The 25308-nt window shown below is 43.0% G+C and overlaps 1 protein-coding gene across 1 annotated transcript in view; it reads right to left on the bottom strand.

The window, feature by feature from the left end:
• Positions 1 to 7652: 7652 nt before the first annotated feature.
• Positions 7653 to 25308, bottom strand: part of TRPM3 (transient receptor potential cation channel subfamily M member 3) — a 608677-nt gene continuing 591021 nt past the window's right edge. The window contains 4 exon segments of the mRNA XM_012932570.2: positions 7653 to 9241; positions 17399 to 17531; positions 19399 to 19598; positions 19692 to 19842. Coding sequence (XP_012788024.2) covers positions 7786 to 9241; positions 17399 to 17531; positions 19399 to 19598; positions 19692 to 19842 — 1940 coding nt within the window. The 3' untranslated portion in view covers positions 7653 to 7785.

Raw genomic sequence — 25308 nt, forward strand, 5'->3', positions numbered from 1 at the left:
GTAGGGCCAGGGAACACAGGAGGTGCTTAACACATTGCTACACACACACAGACACACACAGACACACACACATATAAAGAATTACGTGTGTGTGTGTTTAAGTGTGTTATTCTCTTCCTGCTGATACCTGAAATCTAGATATCTAAAAGGGCAAGTTTCACTGCATACTTTTTTTGTGAGGGAAGCAGGAGCTGAAACCAGCATTATTTAATAGGTGTGAGATTGAGAATTTTGCCTCATGCTCAGTCAATTAAATTTCACAATAATATACTCTAAAGGTGTATTATAAAATCTTGCCTGTTATTGTGAAGACATGTTCTCATGTTTCTGTCATCTAAAAGCTATCTTTCTGCTTTTCCTACTTAGAAATTTTAGAATATCCACCACCTTTTTGCATTCTTTAGTGTAAGGGTAAATACTCAGTGTAGAGAGAGACCTTTCAGGTAATGTTAATGAGAGAAGGGAGCCAGCTGTAAAACACAGGAGGAAGTCACAGGGATGGTGGTATCATGGAGAGAATACAGTTCTTCTCAAGAGGCAGCTAGGAGGCCAAGACTAGGTAACTCTTTTCATGTGGGAACATAGGTCTCAGTTTCCTAGAACTTAAGATTTTTCAAGTGAAGCCATTATTTTGAAATTAGATGTGGGTTATCAGTTTTGAAATGTTACAAAATTAAAAATAAAAAATACCATGTGGGCCAAGAGAACCCTCTCTGTGTACTAGGTCCACAATAGACCACTAGTTTGCAACCTCTGTTTTTCAAGTAATTTATGGAGCCCTAGACAATGAGCTCTGTGTACCCCAAAGTTCTTGGCATAAAACTTGTGGAGATCAGATGGCGGTAAATAAACGCACAAGAAAGTCTAAGTCATGTTTTGAACTACTGAGGTTTTTTTTTTTATTGCAAAACATTTGTTACAGAAATCTCAGAAAGTTTTTCCCGTGGTATCTGCCAACTTCTGCTTCAAATTACATATCTAAACAAACAAGCTCAAAGTGCATTGTGAATCCAATAATAGACTTTTAAAAAAGAACAATTTCTCTAAGTATCTATATATTTATAATGTTGGTAAATATGCAGACTGCTGTCTATCCATACACAAAAAAGAAAAGATGTATATATATATTTAACAAATCCAATTTCAAAATTGTCTTATTTATAGGAATTCAGTTAAAAATGATATTGGAATTATTTTCCCCCATTAGAAACTATGGTTAGGACTTTACAAATGAGAGTCTAAGTGCTATATTATGAAACAGTTATGAGTACAGCATACTGCTGGTTCTGTTTTGCACAGTAGTAGCAGCAATATAAATTTGGGCCAGATGCTGTTGTGATAGGAAGCAGAGAAGCCTTGATAAAATGATACGGGACTCTTCTGAATCTCCCCCACAACGATCCAGCATTTGGATCCAGAATAATGCAGCTAGCAAATATACATGCATATATCATTCAGGCAAAAAAGGAATAACCCTGCAAAGGGCAAGTTCCTTCCCCCCACCCCAACCTCAGTACCCAGTGCATTTTGTATAGTAACAAAACACACTCATTAACTCAGAATCAATAATACGATCGTATTGTTGGCTTTAAATCAGAGGTCCCAAACTATTGCCTTTGGGACTGAATGTTGCTGGCAGACACATTTGTTTGGCTAGCACAGTGTTTGCAAATCTGAGTATGAATGTCTTTGTAGTGGGACACATGTTCTCTCATGCCCTACACACCCTCCTTCTTCCTGTTGTCTTTCACTCGTCCAATTGACACATTTGTATTCTGGATCCAGCCCTTGCCCATATTTAGACTTGCAACTCCACAACCTAAATGCAGATGGCTGGTTTTGATTTATGGGAAGCTGCAGTGAAGATGTGAGGGAAGTCTTTTAGGAATCAGATAGGCAAAAAATTGGATATGAGGCCAATGCAACACCAGCCATGTTCAAAGTATGGGGTAGAGTTGGGAATGGGAGTTGGGGAGAGTGGCTGCATTAGTGGGGCTGGGACAAGTTGTGAATGGTTGACTCATTCCAAATATCCAATATTTCAGCTTTTTGTGCCAGGGTTTTAGGTTTTTGGGAGTTGGTGTCTATTGATCTGATAACAACACATATTGCGCTGGGCCAAGAGACAGAAAGTTAAGAGGTGGAGGTAGTGGCACAGAATCGAGGCAGAACCTTCCCTGGGCCACTTCACTCTCAGTAGTCCACCTCCTCAGATGAAGGCCTGGGCCAAGTTTGCTGTTGTGGCTCTTTACCAAGTCTACACATGGACTTCTGGCTCTACATGCTCTCACTTTCCAGCACATGGACACTGTGAAAACTGGCAATAGCTTGAAAGTTTAAAGGAGCCAATAGATGAGGTGAATTAGGGGAGGAAAAATTTGCTTTGCTCTTATTGCCCTCTAGTTTCCTTTGCCACTAAAAGCCTCTTTTAGATGACATACAGATATTGTAATGTCTAGAGTTCATTAGCAGTAACCAATGCAAGGAATTCATCGGAGAAAAGGTAGCATAGTTTCATTTTCAAATGAATTTCAAAGAAAAGGAAAGAAAAGTAAGTTTTCCTTAGGTTGAAACCAACCCCTCCTTGGTTAATTCCAATGTGGGAAATAGAATGCACGAGCTATTACAGGCTAAGAGCAGCGTCTGCTCTGCTCCTTAGAGGAGTGCTTACTACAAATTGGTGCCTCATTTTCCAGAAATTGAACAACTTTTAATAACAAAATGTGATTTCTTTAAATGGGAAACTCTACAGACTCACCAAGTGTTTGATTCAACACTCAGTAACTCAGTAGCCCACCCCAAGGCTAGACTCCCAAGTGAAAAAAGCCATAGGTAGTTGGGAGGTCCCATGTTGTATTCTGGGACCACTTGCTTATAATAATCCATGGACTTTTGCACTGCCACAAATAAATTTCTCACTTTCTTTTCTAGTTTAGCAATTTATACCCAGGGGACTTAAACAGAAACACACCTTTCATATATCACAGATGCACCAACACCTAGACCTTGGTAAACCCAAGTAGTGTGGGCTAGCTCTCTCCAAGTCCCACATGTCTATACTCTGTGGTTAATACTTCTGTTTTATTTGTTCAGAGCCTTAAAAAAGTCTTTTAAAAAACTCTTGTTACTTTTTTGGTATTTTTAACTTAAAAAAACTGAACATAATCCCCAAACAGTGTAAGAAGTCCAATAATTTGAGTGAGTTCCTAACTGGTTTAAGTGTCAAAGCAGGCAATAGTAAAATGTTGAATGCCTTTTAAAAAATCAAAACAAATGCATATAGCTGTGCATGCATTTTGTTGCCACAAAATTAAGACTGGATTTGGAGAGGGATTACTTCACTTAAGTCACATTGATATTGTTAAAGAATAGTGAGTTAGAATGCAATATTTGGAACAAGTATATAACCACTTACACATTAGCATCACTTTATCCAGAAATGAACATATTAGTGTTACTAAATGAACATATTTATAAAATATTGTACACTCCTGCATTGGGTCAGCAGATGTAAACAAACAGCTAATTCAACTGGAGTTCATATTTGAAGTTCATTTGTCATTAGTCTTTTTGCATAATATTCCAGGCTATCGTTCACAAAATCACAACTTGCCTACCACAGTTTGCAGGGCTGGTTAGAGAATGTACATCAGCCTATACAAATATTTTACAGTGGTCTACAGGGATGTGAAAAACTTAAAAGAGATCAGAAACAAAACACTCATTTTACAAGAAAGCTAAATAACATGGAGTTGAGAACATAATTAATCCTTGCAACATGTGCTTCTTTATTGAATGTTACAGATTTGTAATGATTATAAAGCTGTCCTGTAACGTTCATTAATATAACCACATGCTACAACTATGCTGGGTTAAAACCAGTTACATATATGTTTACATGTGTTTTATCATATGGCATTGTTCAACATATTGAATGGTATAGCCTATAGATAGCATGATGGATGACTGGATATTATTTATCATGATGAAAGAAGTTAAACAGTCCAACATTCACATTCAGGAAGATTAGACTGTATGGACTCATAAAGTAGAATAAATGTACTATCCAGTTATCTACCATAATATTATCTATGGAAACCATCTTTAGAATGCACTTGAAACATTCAGCAGAAACACATTTTATGTTTTTACAAATACATTTTTCCCATTTGATTACCCTTATATAATTTTAAAGGAGGGGGGACTTTCAAAGTGCTAAATAATATCCTAGATCTAGAAGCATAGACTTAAAAATAAATCCATTTCTATAAAGTGCTGTATTATCAATGCATTCACAAATACACCTTTTGGCTTGGAGAACTATACAAACTGCCATGACAATTGTGCTCAAGCTTTCCAGCTTCTCATTCAAATCTATCGGGGAAAGGGTTTATAAATATAAAGTATGTTAATTAATCAGGACATTTCCATGGTCATTTTCATAAAACATCTTTCATTTTTTTCTAAAAGGAACAAGCAATTTAGAACAAATCATTACATATGGTAGTATATAAAAATTGGCCCCTAAGATGATTAAACTAAAGCTATTACTTCCTTCAGCTCCCTATGATTTTATTTATGTTCCTCAATAAATTGCTGCTCACGAGCTGTTTAATTCACAGAGACAGGTAATTAACGTCCCCTCGATCAGGGACATGGTGGAATAATTGAGCTGAACATAAGCTGACTTTACAAGGCCACAGAATCAATGCCACATTGATATGCAGAAAACGCCCAAATGGAAAGAAATGGAATAAAACGTAACACACATGTATGTGCACAGGAAAGATAAATGGCTCATGAAAGTTACACAGGTCATGTTTAATCATTTAAATTTGGCTTCTATATATCACACACTTCACAAGAGATGTTTAAACTTCATTTTCATGCACAAGAAAAGAACCAGATAGTCACAAGGTCAGGACTGTTAAGTGCTTTGTGTGCCAGGTCTTGATCTGTTCTCTCCAGAAATGATGATGAATGGAAACACTTGAGTTCATCATTTCTTTCCCCCACTTGCAATCTGTTCCAGAATGAGGCCATGGAGGTGCCATGATGTCCTTTTCTGTGGTCAAAGAATTATGGTTTCATCTCCTTCTTGGATTCCCCCATGGACTCAGAGAGCTTGCCGACTTTGTAAGTGTGTTCATACTTAGAATCAACCAAATGTGAGGGTGTATGTACATCAAACTAGCAAAATCTAACCTCAGGAACAGAACTAACAAAAATTTCAGTTGAAACTGCTGCTAAGACGAAGCCTTCCTGAGAATCACAGAGAAATGGTCTCAAATAAAGTGCCCGTTACAACTCTATTGATTGTGCAGTAACATGGCTCTTCTTCCTTACTCCGTCACCATAGATCTAGGGGTACATAACCCCTTTAGGTCTATATTGCAACTTGAAATGTATGTATATTGTTTTCCAGGAAGACCCAGAACTTTCATCAGATTCTTATAGAGATTGGTGACTTAAGGAAGTTGAAGGGCAATGGAATTATTCTTAGACTGAATATACATTAGCTGAGGAGAAATAGTTAATGTATGTGTGGTGGTGGGGTGTCCAATAAAAACAAATATTTCTAGAGAAATTATATATGAGGGACTGAGTTGCTTGTCTCTGGTTTACTGAAGCATCTCTGAGTTAAAAAAGGACTTCTTTCTTCTTTATATGTGGCCTCATCACTATTTCTACACCTGAAAATCTTGTTAGAATGATTTTTTTTAAGTAGGTAGAAGCTAGGGTATTTGTCCTTGAATTTACTTGGTTTCATGTAGTGAGGAAGTTTGAAGTTCATAAGTACAACTAAACAAAAGGACCACATTTGGAGCTGGAACATAAAGACATTTTTCAAAAGATGTTCTTCAGTTTTAAATCACAGTGATTGCATTAGAAATGCCAAGGTTTGGGCATCAAGGTTTCTCTCAGCAGATTATTCAAACGCTAGGTCCTGATCTAGAAGCATGTGCCTATATTCTAGTACCTATAATTTTTTTCTGGTTAAAATTGCACAATCTATCAGATTGAACATGGTGGAATCATTTTATGCAAGAGAAATAAAACTAAATGAGATTAGATAGCAAGTGTTTTCTTGAATGACCCCCCCACCCCAGCCTTCTCAAAAAGGCAGAGGGTAGGTACATAGAGTCATTTTGGCAATGCTAGTTTGGTTAGGAAAGTTAATTCCTGAATCATGGGGATTAAAAAACTAATTTCAACATTTTCCAGATATTATCATGAACTCTTCCAGTGGAACCCGTTAGATATTAAAAATTTCTTGTTACATCTCAAGATGATAGAAAAGTCTAAGCCTCTGTATCTGTTTATATACTATACATTAACATGTCTCTCTGTGTAAATGCATATTCATTTATATATGTGGTGTATACTATAGAACTCTTTCTATGGTTTATTTGCTCTCTACTTTATTATAATGTATCTTTTCTATAGCTCCATGTATAAGAAAAATATTCATGGCATATCAGCAGCTAATGGCTTTGGGTTGTTACCCCATGCCCAGTCAATTCTAAAGTTATTTATGATTGTGAAACTTCCTTAAAAATAACTTTGGAACATCCATAAAAAAGACACCAGCCCTTGAAAAATTCCAATTCAACTGATAGAGAGCCCAGATTAAATGGCAAAACTCTTAAGTATGAAAATATCCACATGTAACCGGAGATTCACATACAAAATGGTCATGTGATGAGTGGTATGAAAAATTGGCAGTTACATCTTGCAGAGGCTCAGAAGACATGGTGGATTCATGCAAATGATGAAGGTTACACAACAGAATAACATGACATGGAGGGTGAGAATAGAACTATATCCCATATGGCAATTCAAGGTGAGTTCTGCCTGTTTTTTTTTAAATTTAAGTTTACTATCACATATACAGTGAATAAGTGCATCAATGGAAGGTGAGATACAAAATAAAATTCAAAATATAAAATTATTTAATTACATTCATCTTGAACTTGCTTAATTATACTTGGATGCCCCCTGTATATAATTAACCACTAGACTTTTTTTTTAAAAACATGAATTCTTCTTTCATTTTGATTGCAATAAAAAAAAGGCATTTCTTTTCCATCATTTTCTTCAAAAGAGAGAAAACAGTTGTGGCACCAGAAGTGAATATATAAGACAGGTGAACTAGGACTGTTACCTGGTGTTTTCTTTATAATGATCAATTACAGAAGTGTTGGCATGAGAAGGATGTAAGACGTTAGGTAGAACTGCTTGCTGCCGGCTTATACTGAATAAAAAGGATGCTCTTCATCAGTCACCAGTGATGGAGCCAATGTGAAAAGAAAACAGAATGGAAGTTTAGAATATCTCATTTGTAAACTGGCTACTTTATTTTATTTTATTTTGCAATTTAGCCCTGCCTCCTAAAACTCTTGGTTACCATTCGAAATGCAAAAATGCCTCCTGGCATGGAGCATGTTGAAGCCCCGTGATTCCCAGAGCACAGCTTTCTGAAGCGCCTAGCGATGCACATTCATCTCTTTACCCTTCTTCTCCCTCTCTCCCCTCCCTGCCCATCAAAAGCGAACATGCCTTATATCCCCCTGCGTTAGGCACTGGGTCAGATCAAAAATTTTCTTGATCGCTGGCCCAGAAGTCACCTTTCAAGGCATTGCTTGGTTTGCTCAACTAAGAATGAAGCAGGTTATGTTGCCAGGGAGGGGGAAATGGTGGCGATCAGGAGGAATTAGGGGGTGTGAATGTGGGGCGGAGGTGGCTGGATTCTGGAGCCTTTCTGCACTGCGCACCAAGCAGGTTTTAGTTGTGCTTGCTTTCAAAGCTGTGGAAAGCGGACGTTCTGGACAGTCTCCGCATGGACAGGCTGTCCCCTCGGCCTTCTGGCTTGGAGGACTTACTTCTCTGGAAGGGGTTTCGCAGACTGGTCGTGTTCCGCGGCCGGTCGAGTCTGTCGCTGATGGAGAAGCTCTTCCTGGTGTGCGCGTAGGACGCGCTGGGCTCCTCGGCGGAGTAGCTGTTGGCGCGCTCGATCTTGGGCACGGTGATGTTGTTGGCCAGGGCACTGCGCTGGGCATCGTCGGGGTCCTGCAGGGGCCCCTCGGGCGGGCCTCTAGGGCCTTTGGGCTCGTTCTCATCGCTGTCGGAGCTGGGGTGGCTCAGCTCCGCCTCTCGCTCGGGGTGGCAGCACGACGCGTCCTCCGCTTTGCCCCCCAGCCCCCCGAGGAAGGCGGTGCGGTCAGCGATGGCCTGCGGGGCGTGGACGCAGCGCGTGTCGATACAGTCCGTGATGCTCGTGTATTCCGCCGTCTTCACCGGCACCCCGAAGTTGGTGTAGTAGCTCCTCGACGGGGAGAACATGAAGCTGTGCGACTTCACGATGGGGGCTTCTTCCAGCAGGAAGGGCGCGGCGGCCAGGTAGCGGCTGCTCTTGGAGCGCTCGATGGTGTGGTACAGGGGGGGCTCTGCGTCCCAGGGGTTGTGACCCTCTGGGAGGTGGGCATAGTCCGAAGAGAAGGATCTGGTGTCCAGGGAGGTGATGTCCTCGCAGTCGAGGCTGCGGCTCGGAGGTCGGTCGCTGGGGGCCAGGGTGGCATAGGCACTGCTGGAGGGGGCCGCCGAGGCCAGCGGGCTGCAGAAACTTGGCTCGCCCAGCCCCAGGATGTTCATAGACGGGTCCAGCGGGTCCATGTCACTTTGGAGCTCGTCCATGGCTGAGACGTAGATGTCGATGCACGAAGACGGCCTCCGGGAATCGGGGACAATGGCCAGGGTGTTGGCCGGGGCGGCGGGTGCTTTGGGTTCCTTCGCTACCGAGTGGGAACTAGTCGCCCGGTGCAGGCTCAGGGACCTCTCTTTAAACAGACTCTCCAACTTGTCTACACCACCTTTGTCTTTCACATTGACCGAATAAAAGGAATGGCTTCGCATACGGGGCATTAGGGTGGGAGAAGTTGGGGACAAGGTCTCCTCACCTGCAGGGTCGATACTCTCTTGGAGCTTGAAGGTGTTGCCCTCCTGGCTGTTGAAACTGCTCTGGCGAACGATGTAGGCTGCGTCTGTGCAGTCCGAGGAGGTCCGTGAGCGAATTTTGTTGGACTCGGCCCGCTCCAGACCGGTCAGGCGCTCCAGGGCGGTGGCCATGCGCCCGATGAGGTCCTCAAGCTGAGCCAGGCGGATGTCCACGGTCTGCAGCGACGCCTTCATGCAGTGCTCTCTCTCGTTCACCTCCTCCAGCCGCATGGACATGTTCTCCACCCTGCGTGTGAGAAAGGGAGGGTCACTTCGGGCCACTGTTGTGCAGGAGCACTGTAAGGACATGCGGGAGGCATCCAGCACCTACGGGCTGCTGCGAGAAAGGGCTGCAGTGAAGCCAGAATCACCGCATCTTTCTCAAATCCAAATCTTTCCCTGTTGCAGGAAGTTTTCAAGGCTACCAAATCCAGTGGCTTCAAACTATCAATCTCCTTTCAAGGCAAAACCCTACCCTTGCAACCCTACAGCTCCTTTCCTAAGCAAAACTCTGTATTTTGATGCAGAGCTGTGGGGCAGTTTGGACCACACGTGGCAGTGCTCAGTGGGCGGTGCTCAGGGCTTACTCCTGGCTCTGTACTTGGGAATCACTCTTGGAGTAGCTTAGGTGCTCTAACTGGGGTCAGCCACGTTCAAGGCAAGCGCCTTATCCTCTGTACTATCTCTCTGGTCTCAGTGAAAAACCGTGTTCAATGGGCAAGTTTCATAATCCCTAGTGAAATATGGTAGGACCTAAGTATCACCCTTTCAACTCCCTTATCTGCTCCCAGATTTAACTGTAGGTTGGTGCAAGCTTTAATGACCTAAGTAAGTTGGCCCTATTAAAGGAAAGTGTTGAATTTTGATCTCAGGATTTCAGAAGGTAGCTATCTGATAACAGAAAAATGTATTTTATGGCTGGAGTTATTTGTATTCTGCATTTCTGTAGATTTTTTTGTTATTCATAATAATCTTTTTAGAATTTGATGTCTCCAAAATCAGGTCCTACTATTGATCTAGCCCAATTCTTTTATTAATACAGGAAAAATAAACAACAAGAAATTTAGCTAGGATTACATAAAGTTGTTGGTGGTAAGGTCTGCAGCATCAAGGAGTAAATTATTCTTCGCTTTCTCTGTCTTTCCCACCAGCTTATCACTGATGCCTTGTACACAGCTGTTTCTAGATGCGTTGACCCTTCTCACTGGAATTTTGTTTTGTTTTGCTTCTGGTTCACACCTAGTGGTGCTCAGGGCTCACTCCCGGCTCTGTGCTCCAGGATGACTCTATATATGGTGCCCAGAATTGAACAGGGTAACCCCTGTGCCATTTCTCTGGCTGTTGGATAGTCTCAAGGGTGTGGTATATCTCATATTATTGCTTCTATCTCTATTGTTACACCAATACTTGCCAGTGTGAGTGAGTGTTCATTCAGTCAATCACTGCTAGAAACTTGATTTCAATGATGTAATCTAGGTTGCCTGCCCCTTATTTAAAGACAGAGATTACTTTTTAAAAATAAAATTGTCCCGTATTTGGGCATGCACAACTTAGAAAGGATAAACTAAAGCCAAGTTATGGTTTTAAATTCAAAATTCCACTTGTAAATCCTCAAGGACAAAATTTGGGGAAGTTCTAAGTGAGATTCATTTGCAACTTTTCTAGAGCAGGGGAAGGTATTCTCCATTCTGTTTCCTAAGCATCCTCAATTCCAGAATGAGCCTGCATGTGCAGGATGTGCTTCATAAAGAACAGCTGAGCTTAGAGCTCAGCCCCGCCCCTTTTCCACAGTTGCTGTGACCATAGTCACAGCCTCTCTATAAAGACACATATTCCAGTGCCAGAAGGCACGAATGGCCAGTGGGTCTCCCCACTCAGAGGGCTCTGTTGGTTCTTAAGGAAGTTTGCTCCTCTGCTGGCCAGGGGTTGTGTGAGTTTTGGAGATACATTTCTGCCTCTCAGCATCAATCCCACCTTCTCCACCCATTCTGCTCTTTCACCCCCAAGCTTCCTTTCACTCTTGAACTTCCCTTCACCCCACCCAGGAATCTGGAATGCTTTCAGTAGAACCTTGATTTGGAAATACTTTCTCTTTTGCTTATTCCTCCTGCCCCATCATCCACCCAGCACCTCCCAGGGTCCAGCTTCATCCTGCCCTCCAAGCTTAGTGCTAAAACATACAACAACTTGTAAAGTGAGCTATTCTCTACCTGGGCAAGCCTAGTCAGCCAGCTCTGAAGGAAAATATAAATCATATCATTTTCATGTAGTTTTGTGGTATTAACATTTCAGGAAACAAGTTACCTGTAATAATAAGTTTATATATTTTGCTTGTCTTGAACTCATCCCACCATGGTTTGATTCCCAGGCATCTCATGTAGTCCCCACCTGAGCACTAGAGCCAGAAATAAGTCCTGAGCATAGCCTGGTGTGGCCCAAACACAAATCAAATTTGTGTATCTTAGAGCTTACTATGCCTTCTTTCCTTCCTTCCTTCCTTCCTTCCTTCCTTCCTTCCTTCCTTCCTTCCTTCCTTCCTTCCTTCCTTCCTTCCTTCCTTCCTTCCTCCCTTCCTTCCTCACTTTGTTTCTTTCTTTCCCATCTAACCTATGGAGTTTGATTTTGTAAGTATTGTGATTTCATTTATGGCAATGCCAAAAGTCACGACGATCACAAATGCCAAAAGTAAATGGATAAAATACTTCATTCAAGTCAGGAACAAGAAAGACCAGGAGTTTTTGTAGAAGGAGACTTTTCCTTTTTGTAGATTTCAGGTTCTATGTTTCCTGAGTTTTTAGTGTTGGCAGAATACCAAAAGGCAGCATGCATTTTTTCTCCTGTCCTTTCCTGGAATCTAGTGTACACAGGGTGATGTGGAAAGAGCTGAGTCTTCTCTTCTAAGGACAACTGCGTGTAATGATTGGCCTGAACAATAGGAAATAGCTCCCTGCATTGTGACTATCTCCTTCCCTGCATCCCATCCCACCTGTCTTGAGCTCCAGGCCCCAACACTGCAGAGAAAATGATCAGGCAAGAAGCAGAGCCAAGTGCCAGCAAGAGGCAACACCAGAGACTGTGAGCAGTGAACTTGACTCTAAGTTTTAGGACCCCATAGGGGTGGAAGGAGAGAAGAAGAGGCCCTAGGAGGAATGAAAATACTCGAATAAAGCAAAAATGTGGCAATGTCCAGAGCTCAGGAAAAGAAGCATGGCTGAGAATTGAACCAGGGGAAGAACTGTTAGAACAGGGTCAAGGAGCCGTCTTTGTGGAATTTTAACTCTTTCATGGATTCATAAATGCATAGGCATGTGAGACTTAAATTTTTAGGCCAGAGATGGCTCAGGGACAGAGCACTTGCCTTGCATGTATGAGGCCCTGGGTTTGATTATTGGCACCAAATATCAAACCACTTGTTTGGTGCTCCAAGAACCACTAGGAGTTACCCTTATGAACTGAGCTAGGAGCAGACCCAGGAAACTGCCACCCAAGACCCCTCCAACCCTTAATACTTGACTTTAAAAGAAAAGGGCTGGAGCAATAGTATAGCAGGTAGGGCATTTGCCTTGTATGCAACTGACTTGGATATGGTGCCCAGCATCCCAGATGGCCCCCTGAGCCCTGTTAGGAGTAATTCCTGAGTGCAGAGCAAGGAATAACCATTGAGCACCTCTGGATGTGGCCCAGATCTCCCTCCTAAAAAATAAGAAAAGAAGCTAGTGAGCTTATGAAATAACTCAGTGGTTCAAAAGACTTGCTTTGCCAGTGTGGGGTCACAAGTTCAATGTCTGGTGCTGTCCACATACACTGAGTGTTGTTTCGATGGATCTGCAGTCTCAGACCCCCAGTATCAAAATGGATACGTGAGTTTTGGTACCCAGGCAGGTGTGTGATCACAGAAACGCAAATATGTGAACTTTGGCAAGAACAGTTAAAAGATGTAAAACAGTCATAACCCGACTGAGACCACTAGTGAGCACATGTTTGAGCGAAGTGTGTGGCTCTGAGAGGTAAGTGTGGGAGCCTGGGTATTGGACAGTAGCAACAGGGAAGGGAAGGGGAATGAACTTTTTCTCCATTTTCATCTCCATTTTCTGCATGTGTTTAACTACCTCATCATTAGATCATTGAATGATAAGATCTTTTGGTTATGGATGTAATTGAAAGGGTTATGGTGTAAGAGCTTTATTTGTTGTTATTTTGGGGTCTCCCAAGCAGGCCACTCCTGGTGATTTTCAGCCAAATATAACAGTGGTTCAGTATGAATGTGAAGTGCCTGGGATTACTTGGGAGTACCCCAGTGGAGTTCAGGGCTCCGAGGCTGAACCAACAATGTCTGGGACCAGATGGTGCTGGGGCCTGAACTGGGGTCAGCTACTTACAAGGAATGTGCCTTAATCCCTGTACTATATGTTCTGGCCCCATGTAGGAGCTAGCACTCTAATTAAGTTCCTCTTAATTAAAAAAAAATTGGGCCAGTAGGAGCGATAGCACAGTGGTAGGGCTTTTGCCTTTCACATGGCTGACCCAGGTTCGATTCCTCTGCCCCTCTTGGAGAGTCCAGCAAGCTACTGAGAGTATCTCACCCACATGGCAGAGCCTGGCAAGCTACCTGTGGTGTATTTGATATAGTCAGGTGTGACCCCAAAAAACAAATAAACAAACAAAATTTAAAAGTAATATACATGAAAGATTAAGTGTAAATGGGCCTGACCTCTGGTAAGTGATGCCTGACATTTGGAGGCTGATGTGGACTGCAGGTGAGAATGATCTGGAAGTTTTAAGCCAGGGTTCGGAAAATTACACATCTGTCAATATGCAAACCAAGAAGTTAGTGAAACAGAGAGCCTTTAAGATTGAAGCATTTCACCTTCAGTCCTTCAGTACTACAGTGTGCAGGCATGTGGCATAAATCTGAAAAATGTCTGTGAGCCCACACTTTCCTAGCAAACCTCATGATGACCTGGAGCCACCATTTGCAAATTCTGCTTTAAATGAGAAAAAAAATTCAGAAAAGAAATTAGAGTTGCAATCACTAGAAAGTATAGATAAGCCCTTAGAATCAGTGTGAAATAAAAAGTAACACTAGAAGACTAAGGTAGTTTTAGACTAAATATAGTTTCCTGATATTCATAGATTTTGGGATGGTTGGAATTATGGGAGTTAAGCATCAAATCTATGTAGCAGCATAGAATGGGTTAGTAGGCAATTGAGCCAATCTTGTTTTTTGAGAATTAAAAAATGGTAGCATTAAGAGAAGACTACATGGGTGAGATTGACACAGATTCACAATATTTCTGATGGGATATACTGACTTTAGCAGGGTGTTTGACACTCAGCCAACTGGAGAAATGTGAATTGCAAGATTAACCAAATGAGTGATATTAAGATAGTGTGATAAGGTTTGCACACAAGGTATTCTTTTAGAGTTGTGTAACGTCTTGATTCTGTTCTGGTTCACTGCGATCAAGTCGGTGAAACTTTGGTGAGTTATATGGAAGGCAAAGTAGGGATGTTTATCAAATAAGCAATGCCATAAGAAGAATAAGATGAAAAAGTGATACACTGAACAATAAAATCAGGATCTAAAGAGTCCTTCAGATGAGAGAATAATAAACCAAATTAACTCAACAAAAAAGAGTATTTCACAGGAAATTTAAAGATATTGAATCAGCTCATGTAAATTAAGGACTATTTTTTGGTTTTTTTTTGGGGTATGTGTGAATAGGACAACACTCATGGTGCTCAGGGCTTATTCCTGGTTCAGCACTCAGAGATCATTCCTGGCAGGGTGTGGGGGAGCATATGAGCTGACTTTGATTGAATCTGGTCTGACTGCATGCAAGGTAAGTACTCTACCCTCTGTGCTATTTCTCCAGTCCCCCAAGGTCCTAGTTATAATTTATCGAAGGGACACTTTCAATCAGGGTATTTCTATTAGGAAAAGAGCAACTCTAGGTGGCAAAGCAATAGTACAGTGGGTGGGCAATTGCCTTACACGCAATTGACCTGGGTTCAATCCCCAGAATCCTATATGGTTCCCCATGCACCGCCAGGAGTAATTCCTGAGTGCAGAGCAAGGAGTAACCCCTAAGCACTGCTGGGTATAGCCCAAAAAGAAAGAAAAATGAGAGAGAAACTAATATTTAAATGTTACTTTTCTGTTCTAAGTTCAAAACAAATCTAAACTACCACAACACAAAACAAAATAAATCAGAAAAACCCTCAAACAATCCTTCCCCAAATAAAACCCATGATAGAGAAAAGTAAGAGGAGAATTAGGCCTGATTTAGGGTTCTGTCTCTAGCATCTACACTTGGTTCTGAGGCCTTCATGGTTCTAGACAGTCAGCTAATACCTTGGCTTCAAGGAGGGTAGACTGACACTTGGACCTGGATTTCTGGGCTTGCTCCCATGTGCTGCCCTGTATGAGAGTAGGATTTTTGTAAGGGCACAGAGAGGACCATTCCTTCAAATGTTCCCAGGTATGAAGGAGTAAGACTCAGGTATAGCCCTTAGAGTTCCTTTTTGTTTCAATACAAAAGGCTCACAATTGGTTCACAGTAGGTTTCCAGGATCTTCTATTCCCACCTCTCATGCTCCTTCCCAGAGAAGCAGTGTTCCTTTTATCTCAATACTTCTTCCACCTTGCTTTACTTTAGGTCTTGACATTTCTGAATTCCAAAAGCATTTTAAAAGCTCCTGCACACAGCCCTTTGGAATCCTTCTGAGCACTGGGCAATGTGTCCACCAAGCACAATTTTCTGGAAGCCATACAACTGCATAGAGATTAATAAATAGCTTTTTCAAGGCCTCAGGATGAGAAGATCTTCAGATTTGTGGTCCTTTCTTTTGTTTGCCAGAAAATTGCTTCACATCATATAATCATAAAGTGCTCTCCTTTGTAATGACAGATGTGTATAAAATCTGTGCTTGGCTTCAAACTTTATTAATATTAGCTGAGCACCTATGGATATGATCACTCACAGGCATGAGGCATCTATACCTACTTATCTAGACTGCATTCTTTAAAGGAATAAAGGGCCAGAAAATTGCCATTTATATAATTTTTGCAGAATCACTAGATAATGCATGAAAGGGGGAAGCAAAACAAAATGTCATTTCATGAAATTTCATTTCATGAAAACTAGATAAAATCCTAGATGTCTGAGTTAGATCAACCAAAGTCATTAGTGCACAATCCTCCCTTACTATTTATAATTTGCTTCTACCATCTTTATATTGCAAATACTTAAAATTTAAAGATTCACCAGTGCTTTGTAACACTCTGGTATTCTTGAGAACAACAGTTCCCAAATGCCAAGTCTTGAATATTACAGCAAAATGAGAAAAACAAAGTTGTAAAGTTTGTTTGCTTGTGCGAGATTCATTACATTGGAAGGATACCCTTCTCTTTTAAGATTTTCCTCACAGGCCGGCTGGCTCACAAAATCATCTGTTTTTAGGTATTAGATAATTAGTTAATCGATTAGTGTTTTGTCCACAGCCAGCAGATCTCAGTGGTTAAACAGTGTGTGATATTGGAGACCATGCAGTGCTGGGGAGTAAACCAGAGGCTTCCATATATAAAGCATGTAGACTAATCCTTTGAACGGTCTTCCAGTTCCTTAGAATTCTTTAAAAGCATGTTGTTATGGGGCTGAAACAATAGAACAGTGGGGTAGGGCATTTGCCTTGCATGCAGCCAACCCAGGTGGGATCCCTGGCACCTCATATGGTATCTTGAGCCCAACACAAGTGATCCCTGAGCACAGAGTCAGGAGTAAATCCACCACCAAGTGTGGTCCAAAAACAAAAACAGAATAGTATATGTCAGGGTAAAGACCTGCTTTTATCATTGCACTTCTTACCTATTAAGAAGGAAAAAAAACAATTAAAAAGAAATAAACCCCAAACACATCTGTTATACTCAGTTCACATTCCTCCTCCTGTTTATCCTGAAGGTAATGAACATCCACATAAACCAGACCCTTAAATGACCCTTAAAATGATCCCATAAACCAGGATCATTTTACCCTTGGGAGAAGAGGCTACAGGCTGTAGTTTAAGCATTAAGTCTGAGAGAAGACCTTGAACTGGGCTGGGTCTCTCTTGGTTTGTATCTGGTCAGTCTTTCCTGTTTTTGTTCTGTCCTGGACTCAACATCTCTTGTGTTTAAGAGGGTGGCTGCTACGGTCTGCTAGAGAAGTGCTGGATCTCCAAGTCTGGAAATTTGATTTGTAGGCAATGTTCTGTTCTGTCAAAAGGTCATCAATGTCTTGAATAATAATAATAATAGTAATAATAAAAATAAGCACAAGTAGCTTTTTTGTGGCCAGGCAAATGGAATGATTGAGAAAACATGTCACAGCAGAGAACATCACATACACATGCCCATAGAACACACCTTTCTGAAGTCACCCGTATCCTCTCGTCATTGGAAGAGTTGAATCGGTCATCCTTCTCTCTAAAGTATTCCTCTATGCATTGCTCTTCAAAATCATGTACTTTCTTAAGCTCATCATCAGTTATGAAGAGTTCTGTGGGGAAAAAGGAGAGATTTGAGGGAGGGCAGGAAAGGCAAGGCAATGACATCTGCTGTTTGGCGCCTACTGACATTCCTTATGTAAATTAAGGTCAGGGAAAGGGGCCTAGAACTTGCCAGTATGAATATCTGGAAAGAAGTCAAGTGTTGATTGCCAGGTTAGGGAAGTTCTAAAAAGCTGCAGACTTAGAGAAGCAGTTGATTAGAGGGCTTCAGTGTCAAACTTTAGATACAGTAGTTATCACTGTGAGGTAATTATCAGGCCTGCATCTGAGGCTCTGGTTTAGGAGATTTAGTGTAGGAGGTCTTGCTGACACACTGGGTACCATATAATTGCTTGTTTACATGGGGTTAGATTCCCAGTGGTTCTCAGCTGTGACTGGTACCCAAAGGACATTCAGGAATCTGCAGGAGCTCTTGGTATACAATCTAAGGAGGCTGGATGTGCTAAATCTCCTGCAATGTATAGGACAATCCTATACAATGAGGAACTTCTTCCCGAGGCCAATAAAGCCTCCTTTAAGACACCCATTCCCCCTCCCAAACAAGGCAGATGATAGAAAGTCCTCTGTCTGCAAGTGATAGAAAGCAAAATTGGTTTTGTCATGAAGTACAGAGGAGAACTTCTTGGAAAAATGGTTCAAGCCTAAAACAATGGTCTGTTTGGAAATAATATAGGAAGTCAAACCTAGTCATTTGCAAGTCAACTTAGGTAACAACCTGTATATTTATCCCATGCAGCACTGTGTATCAGTATGAAAGCTGTGTGCCATGGGATGTCTCTGCAATATTAAGAAATGTAGAAACTATAAGAGAATTTAAATAGACCTCTGGGAGTTTGGTTTTCATCTAATTAAGAAAGATATAAGACTGGGGCTGGAACATAGTGCAGCAGTTAGGGTGTATGCCTAGTATGTGCCTGACCGAAGTTCCATCCCAGACGCGAAATGGATTCCTGACCATTTCTGAATGTAGCCCTGGTGGTACCCAGAACCACAGGGCCTGAGAAGCTCTGTATCCTTGGGCCCCAGCACTGAAATGAAAGCCCAAGTGGCTGAGTATTGCTGGGAGTGGCCCTTGAACCCTTGGATCCTGTAAGTACCTCTTAAAATATACCTTTCTCTCTGTATCACAGAAGTGGAAGGAAGGAAGGAAGGAAGGAAGGAAGGAAGGAAGGAAGGAAGGAAGGAAGGAAGGAAGGAAGGAAGGAAAGAAGGAAGGAAGGGAGGGAGGGAGGGAGGGAGGAAGAGAGGAAAGAAGGGAGGGAGGGAGGGAGGGAAGGAGAGAGAGAGGGAGGAAGAGAGGGAAGGAGGGAGGGAGGGAAGGAGGGAAGGATGGAGGGAGGGAAGAAGGGAGGGAGAAAGGAAGAAAGGAAAGGAGGGAGGGAGGAAGGAAGGGGAAGGAAGAAAGGAAAAGGAAGAATGAAAGAAAAAGAAAAGAAGGAAGAATGGAAGGAAGGAAGGAAAAATAAAGAAAGGAAAAGAATGAGCAAGAAAGAGAAAGAAAGGTTGGAAGGAGGGAGAAATGAAGGAATGGATGAACAAAGGAATGAAGGAAGAAAGGGAGAAAAGGAATGAATTAAAGGAAGATGGAAGAAAGGAAGAAGAGAAGGAAGGAAAGGAGAAGAGAAAGAAAGAAAGATGTTAGACTAAGAATGCTCTATTTCAGTCTATCACGGAGATATCTGAATGCTCTATCATCATCTTTTTCCAGTCCTAATTCTCATGAAAGCATCCTCTGCTACTCTCACCCCAGCCCCCAAATCTCCAGAACCATCTGCAGAAAGCAGAGGGAACCGGGGGCCACAGAGTGCTGCAGGAGGCAGGAGGGATTCCTGCTCTGCACCGTCAGTGGGCTCTTACTCAGGCCATAGTCTCTCTCGTCGGGGTCGCTCTCATGTTTCCTCCAGCGGCAGCACAGGTGCTGGAATATCATGGTCATGTGGCTGAAGATAATCAGAGGTGGGGGCAGAACCGGCCTTTCATGGAAAGTCATGATGAGCTGATACCTCTGAAACTTCCACACTTGATTGGATATTGATTTGACTTCAAAGAATGTATTGCTGAAATGGAGAGCACAGAGAGTGAGGTGGGGCACCACACCCACCCCGTCCCCACCACCTGTTCCCCAGCACCCCTAGAAAGGTTCCACTTACTTAAAGACAGCAATGAGCAGGTTGACCAGCAAAATATTGGCCACGAGAAGGTAGCAGGCCATGATGGCTGGCACGATCCACGCCCCTGTCTTGCAGGGAGGCAGCTGGATTATTTTACCATCTTCCCGGGTCTCGTTCTGTCCACATGGAGCTGAAGGAAGCAACACAGGCACCCAGTGAGAAGCGCAGGCTATGTGAAAGCCAAGGAGACTGATTTGAAGCAGAGGGTTTGGTCTTGTGTTTTCAAGATGAAGGAAAAACACAGCCATCTCAGAACAAACGGAACAACAAGAAATTCCACAAAAGCCAAAAGAGAAAAATGAAAGCGTCATGAATAGCCCAAGGGGCTGGAGGAGGTGGGTGCAGTCCTCGCTTGTTCACCCCATCCCTGATCCTTGACACTGCCACGGAGCACTGGGGGAGGCCTCTTAGGAAACCTGCTGTGAGTTTTCTGGGGTGCAGCCAAGAACACAGTCTCCTGGCCCCATGGAGTTACTTTCAAAATGTGCTGTGGGGGCCAGAAGTGACAGCAGGGGGATCAGCAGCCTTCGCGACTATACATGGGAGTTAACACAAAGCAGCCGGTACGTGCTGGAGACTCTCAGTAAGGACCTCCTGGGTCCATGCAGAAGGACCCGCTCAGGGCCACACTGACAGCTCTTCAGAACACTTGTCCCCCGGGTGCTCCTGATGGGTGGGATTTCCCCAGGGGGGTTGTGAGGGCTGCCAGCCCAGCCTTGGGAGTCTCTGGCCATGCTGTCCTTGAGGCAGCATTTCCATTCCGAGAATGTGCCTTTCAGAGCCCAGGGAACAAAACCAATTGCACTGAATAACTGGGCAAAGGAGAGTTGGTGGGGATGAGGAGGAAGGGGGTGTGTGGGACTGGGTGAGTGTGAGTAAAGTGCTAATAAGGCCTGCTTGGAGCTTTCAGAGAAAAGAACCCTGACAAGTTTCCTCAGTGCCACAGGCTGCAGGACCCAGGGCTCAGGCCAGGCCATGCCCTTTTGTGCACAGGAAGAAGCTGGACCTTCCCTCCTTTTTTCTTGGCTTTAGCACAGGGTCCTAAGCTATCTGATTATGGGGCGGGGTGGAGGGGGTGCTAAGAGGTCTCTGCAGTTGCCACAGGCAACTTTTGAAGATCTTCCAGGAAGATTTGCAAAGCTGACCTAGAATCTTCTCAGCTGGAACACCTGGCAAAGCAAATCTATTCTTTTTCTCAAGAATTTTTGGTACTGGGTTGTGCTGTGTACTGTATTATTGATTTCCCACCTTGCTGACATGGGGGGAAGGAAAGTTGAAAAAAATGACAATAGTGGGGACTGGAGAAAGAGCACAGAGGTTAAGGCTTTTGCTTTGCATGCAGCTAACCCCAGTTCAATCCCCTGCCCTGCATATGGGCACCACCAGGAGTGATCCCTGAGCACAGAGCCAAGAGTAAGTCCTGAGGACCAGTGGGTGTAGCTCCAAAATAAAAACAAAATCACAAATGTTCAGGGTTAAGAAGACAGCTCAAAGAGGTGGAGTGCATCATTGCAGGCAAAAAACTTGCTGAACACCAACTGGTATAAACTCATCCCCACCCCCATGCTGAATTGAGTGGCTAGGCCTAGCTGAAGTACAACTGAATCGAATCAAGTATCACTGGGAATGGCCTCTAGGTCCTAAGCACAATTGAGGAGGCCCTCTAAAATTTGGAAACAAAACACCCCAAAACAGCCAATGGTCAGCTCTGTCTCAATCAACAGAACAGAATTGATGATGCTGGTGGCCAAGTTATCAGTATTTCTTTTTAAACTTCCTCAGTAGTACTCCCTAAAGTGAATCCACTGAGCTAGAATTATACAGTAAAAATTATGTAATTTGGGGAGCTGGAGCCATAGTACAGTGGGTAGGCGTTTGCCTTGCATGCAGCTGACCCGGGTTTAATCCTCAGCATCCCATATGGTCCCCTGAGCACCACCAGGAATAATTCCTGAGTGCAGAGCCAGGCATAACCCCTGAGCATCACCAAGTGTGACCCAAGAAGCCAAAAAATAAGTTGAGTCCCTAAAACTTAGGGAGGTGGGGGGTTTACTGTGGTTCTTGGTGGTAGAATATGTGCACTGGTGAAGGGATGAGTGTTCGAGCATTGTGTAACTGAAACTTAAACCTGAAAGCTTTGTAACTTTCCACATGGTGATTTAATAAAAAAAAATAAAAACTAAAAATTTTTTAAAAATTATGGAATTTGGGGGGATGAGTTTTGGTCATACTTGGAGGTGCTTTTGAGCTGCTAATGGTTCAATGATCAGGGGTTGCAGTGACATGTGGTACCAGGTATCAAACTCAGGCCTCATACATGAAAAGCATGTGCTCATTCTACTGAGCTATCTCTACAAATCTGTAAATTTGTCATTTGTGACATGTTCTTAAGTCCAAAATTCATCATCTCAGTCTGTGAAGGTGGTAACAATACCAGGGCATCAACTTCCTGGGGTTTTTGTTGTTGCTATGTTGCTATTGTTATTATTGTTCTTGATATTGTTGGTGTACTTGGGGTGAGGGTGTCAAATTCAGGATCTCACACTACAAGCCATGTGCTTCTCCACTGAGTCACATTCCTTGCTTTTATGGTCAGAGAAAGATGGCTAACGTACTCATCTTGTTGTCTACCTACAAGATGAGTGGATGTTGGAGTTGGGTCTGCTCTAGGAGCCAGCATCCTTTGTATTATTGGTGGCTATGGTGCTCTTTCAAATGCCCTGTAAGAGGTCCTGTCATTTCTTCCCCTGGAAGAAAGCCCAGTGACAGAGTCACCCACCCAGGCTTTGGCTCCTGAAAGAAGTTTGAATTCCGCCTCTGGCCACTTTTCACCTTTTTCCTGGAGCATAAACTGGATGTTTTATCTTGCAGTTCCTAGACATGCTCTGTCCTACTTCCTAAATGTGATCCATGCCAGAGCTTTTGCTTCCCCAAGCTTCCCTAACACCTTGCTTCCAATGCCATGCTTCTTTTGGGTGAATCTTTAAATCTTATTCAATTTGCAGAACTCACTTAGCTTTCTGAAGCTCCACCAGCCACTTTCTTACTTTCTACCTCTTCCAGCAAGAACTGGCATAGTTATTGTCTCTGTGGCGAATCTCCACTCAAGTTTTTCTGAGCTCTTTTTCAACCACATTTTGGCTTTCAGACTTCTGTACTTCTGTACTGGCTGACACATTGTCCAATTTGAGGAAGAAATCTGCTAAATTAATTCAGACAAAGCCCCTACCCTTGTTATTTGACCACCATAGATATCTGATCAAGTTCCTTTTCCCTTACCAGTTGTGCCCCCAAGATGTCTGATCACTTTGGCCTGCTTTCAGAAAAATCTTTTTATCTGTTTCTTCAGAACCCTACCCCTATGACCTTTCCCAGACTCCCCTGATGACCAATTTCCTTCCTCCTCCTATTTTTATTGAGGTACTGTCATTTACAGCACTGTTAATGATAGTTTCCTGCATACACAGTTCTAATACCACACCCACCACTGGAGTGCTCACTTCCCTCTACCAATGTCCCAGGGACCCCTCTTGAAAAGCTCAGTTCTGTAGACCAACTCTCCAGTCCTGCTGTATTTTATCATTTGTTTCTTTCTTACTTTTTTTTTCTACTCTACATATGATGAAGATCAGTTTTGATTCATTTCTGTCCTTCTAACTAGCTTCTCTCAGCATGAGACTCTATGCATGTAGTGGCAAAATTGTGATTTCACCTTTTCTTGTATCACTTGTCATCTTGGTGATCTTCGGTTTGCTCAAGTGGGTGCCAGTAATGTCTCCATTTGTCCCTGTCGCATGCTAGAGTATCCCAATGGTATCTTCTCACTCCAGGAACATGAAGAGCCTCAAACCGTTCGTTCAGGGTTTTGATGAAGAAGTCTGACCAACTCATAGGTGGATGGCATGCGGTCTTTTATGTTCTGTGGAATCCAGTCGGTAACAGCTCTAGTCCAGCGGTCATCTCTAAATCACGTTACGTGTCCGGCCCATCTAATTTTCGATGCCTTGGCAAACGAGACAGTGTCCCTGATTCTGGATCGTCGACGGAAGTCAGAACTCTGGATTCCTTCTCTCACTTGAGTGAAATGTGATATTCCAAGCATAGCTCTTTCAATTCCACTTTGGGATACCCTAATAGCGTTCTCGACCTGTTTTTGTAGGGCTCAGGTCTCTGAGGCATATGTTAATGCAGGAAGAATGGTGGAGTCAAAAAGATGTGCCCGGAGTCAGAGGTTCTTTGTCCTCTTAACCACGTCTTTGACGCTCTTGAAGGTGTTCCATGCTGCTTTCTTCCTCCTGCACAGTTCTGGCGCCAAGCCATTCCTCATGTTGAGTTCTCAACCCAGGTACACATAGCTGCTGCATTCAGAGATGTTTGTTCTGTTGAGAGAAAATGGAGCATCAGGGACTAGTTCGTTTTTCATGAATATTGTCTTGGTGAGATTCAGCTACAGTCCAACTTTTCCACACTCGCAGTCGAAGTCAGCCAGGATTTGTGCCACTTGGCTAATGTTTGGTGTTATTAGAATTATGTCATCAGCAAAGAGGAGGTGGTGTAGTTGCTGACCGTCTATCTTCACTCCCATTCCTTCCCATTCCAGTCATCGCATGATGTTCTCGAGGGTAGCACTGAAGAGTTTCGGTGAAATGGTATCACCCTGCCAAACCCCTCTCTTTATGTTGATGATTACTTCCTTGTAGAATGGTGACATCCTGGTGGTGAATCCATAATACAGCTTATAGAGGATCCTGATGTAATGAGTTTGAGTGCCCTGTTTGGTTAGGGCTTCAATGACCGTTTCAGTCTCAACAGAATCAAAGGCCTTTAAATCAATGAATGTTAGACCGAGCGGCATCTTGAACTCTTGCGGAACGTCAGTGAGCTTGGTCACTGTGTGGATATGGTCGATATTGTGCTGAATCCTTTTCAGAACTTGCCTTGCTTGCATGGTTGTCCTTTGTCTAGTGTTCTGCCTATTCTATTCAGGATGACTCGAGTGAACAACTTGTAGATGACGGACAACAGGCAGATTGGGCGATAGTTGTTGATGTCATGGATATCTCCCTTCTTGTACAACAGAATAGTCCTGCTGGTTTTCCATCGAAACAGAACCTTGCGTTTGGACAAGTAGCATATGAAGAACTGAGCCAGTGTATTGATGAGCACTGGTGGCATATTCTTCAGGTGTTCGGGTCTGACCTTGTCTGGACCAGGTGCTGTACACGTCTTTACCGATAACCACCAGACAACCCATCCTACCAGCACCAGATAAATACCTCACTGGCTAAGCTCCACTACCTCCACTACCCAGCCACGGCCATGCTCAGGCTGCTTTCCGATGTATGCTGGCATCAGAAGCATGCATTGAGGACCTGATGGTGCAAGCGCTACTCCTGGTTCTGTGTACGACATCATTGGTCTGACTGAGATGAGAAGGCATCGATTACAACATGCTGTTTCCAACGGGTAGAAGAACTGTTCCTTGGAACATGAGACCATAGAGGCATCGGTGGTGTTGGTGTCCTTGTCAACACGAACTTGGCCATGAGCACCAATTCATTCGAATGCCTAACAACCTGAATCGAATGACTGTACA

This window comes from Sorex araneus, chromosome 1, assembly GCF_027595985.1.
Source record: "Sorex araneus isolate mSorAra2 chromosome 1, mSorAra2.pri, whole genome shotgun sequence".
NCBI lineage: Eukaryota > Metazoa > Chordata > Mammalia > Eulipotyphla > Soricidae > Sorex > Sorex araneus.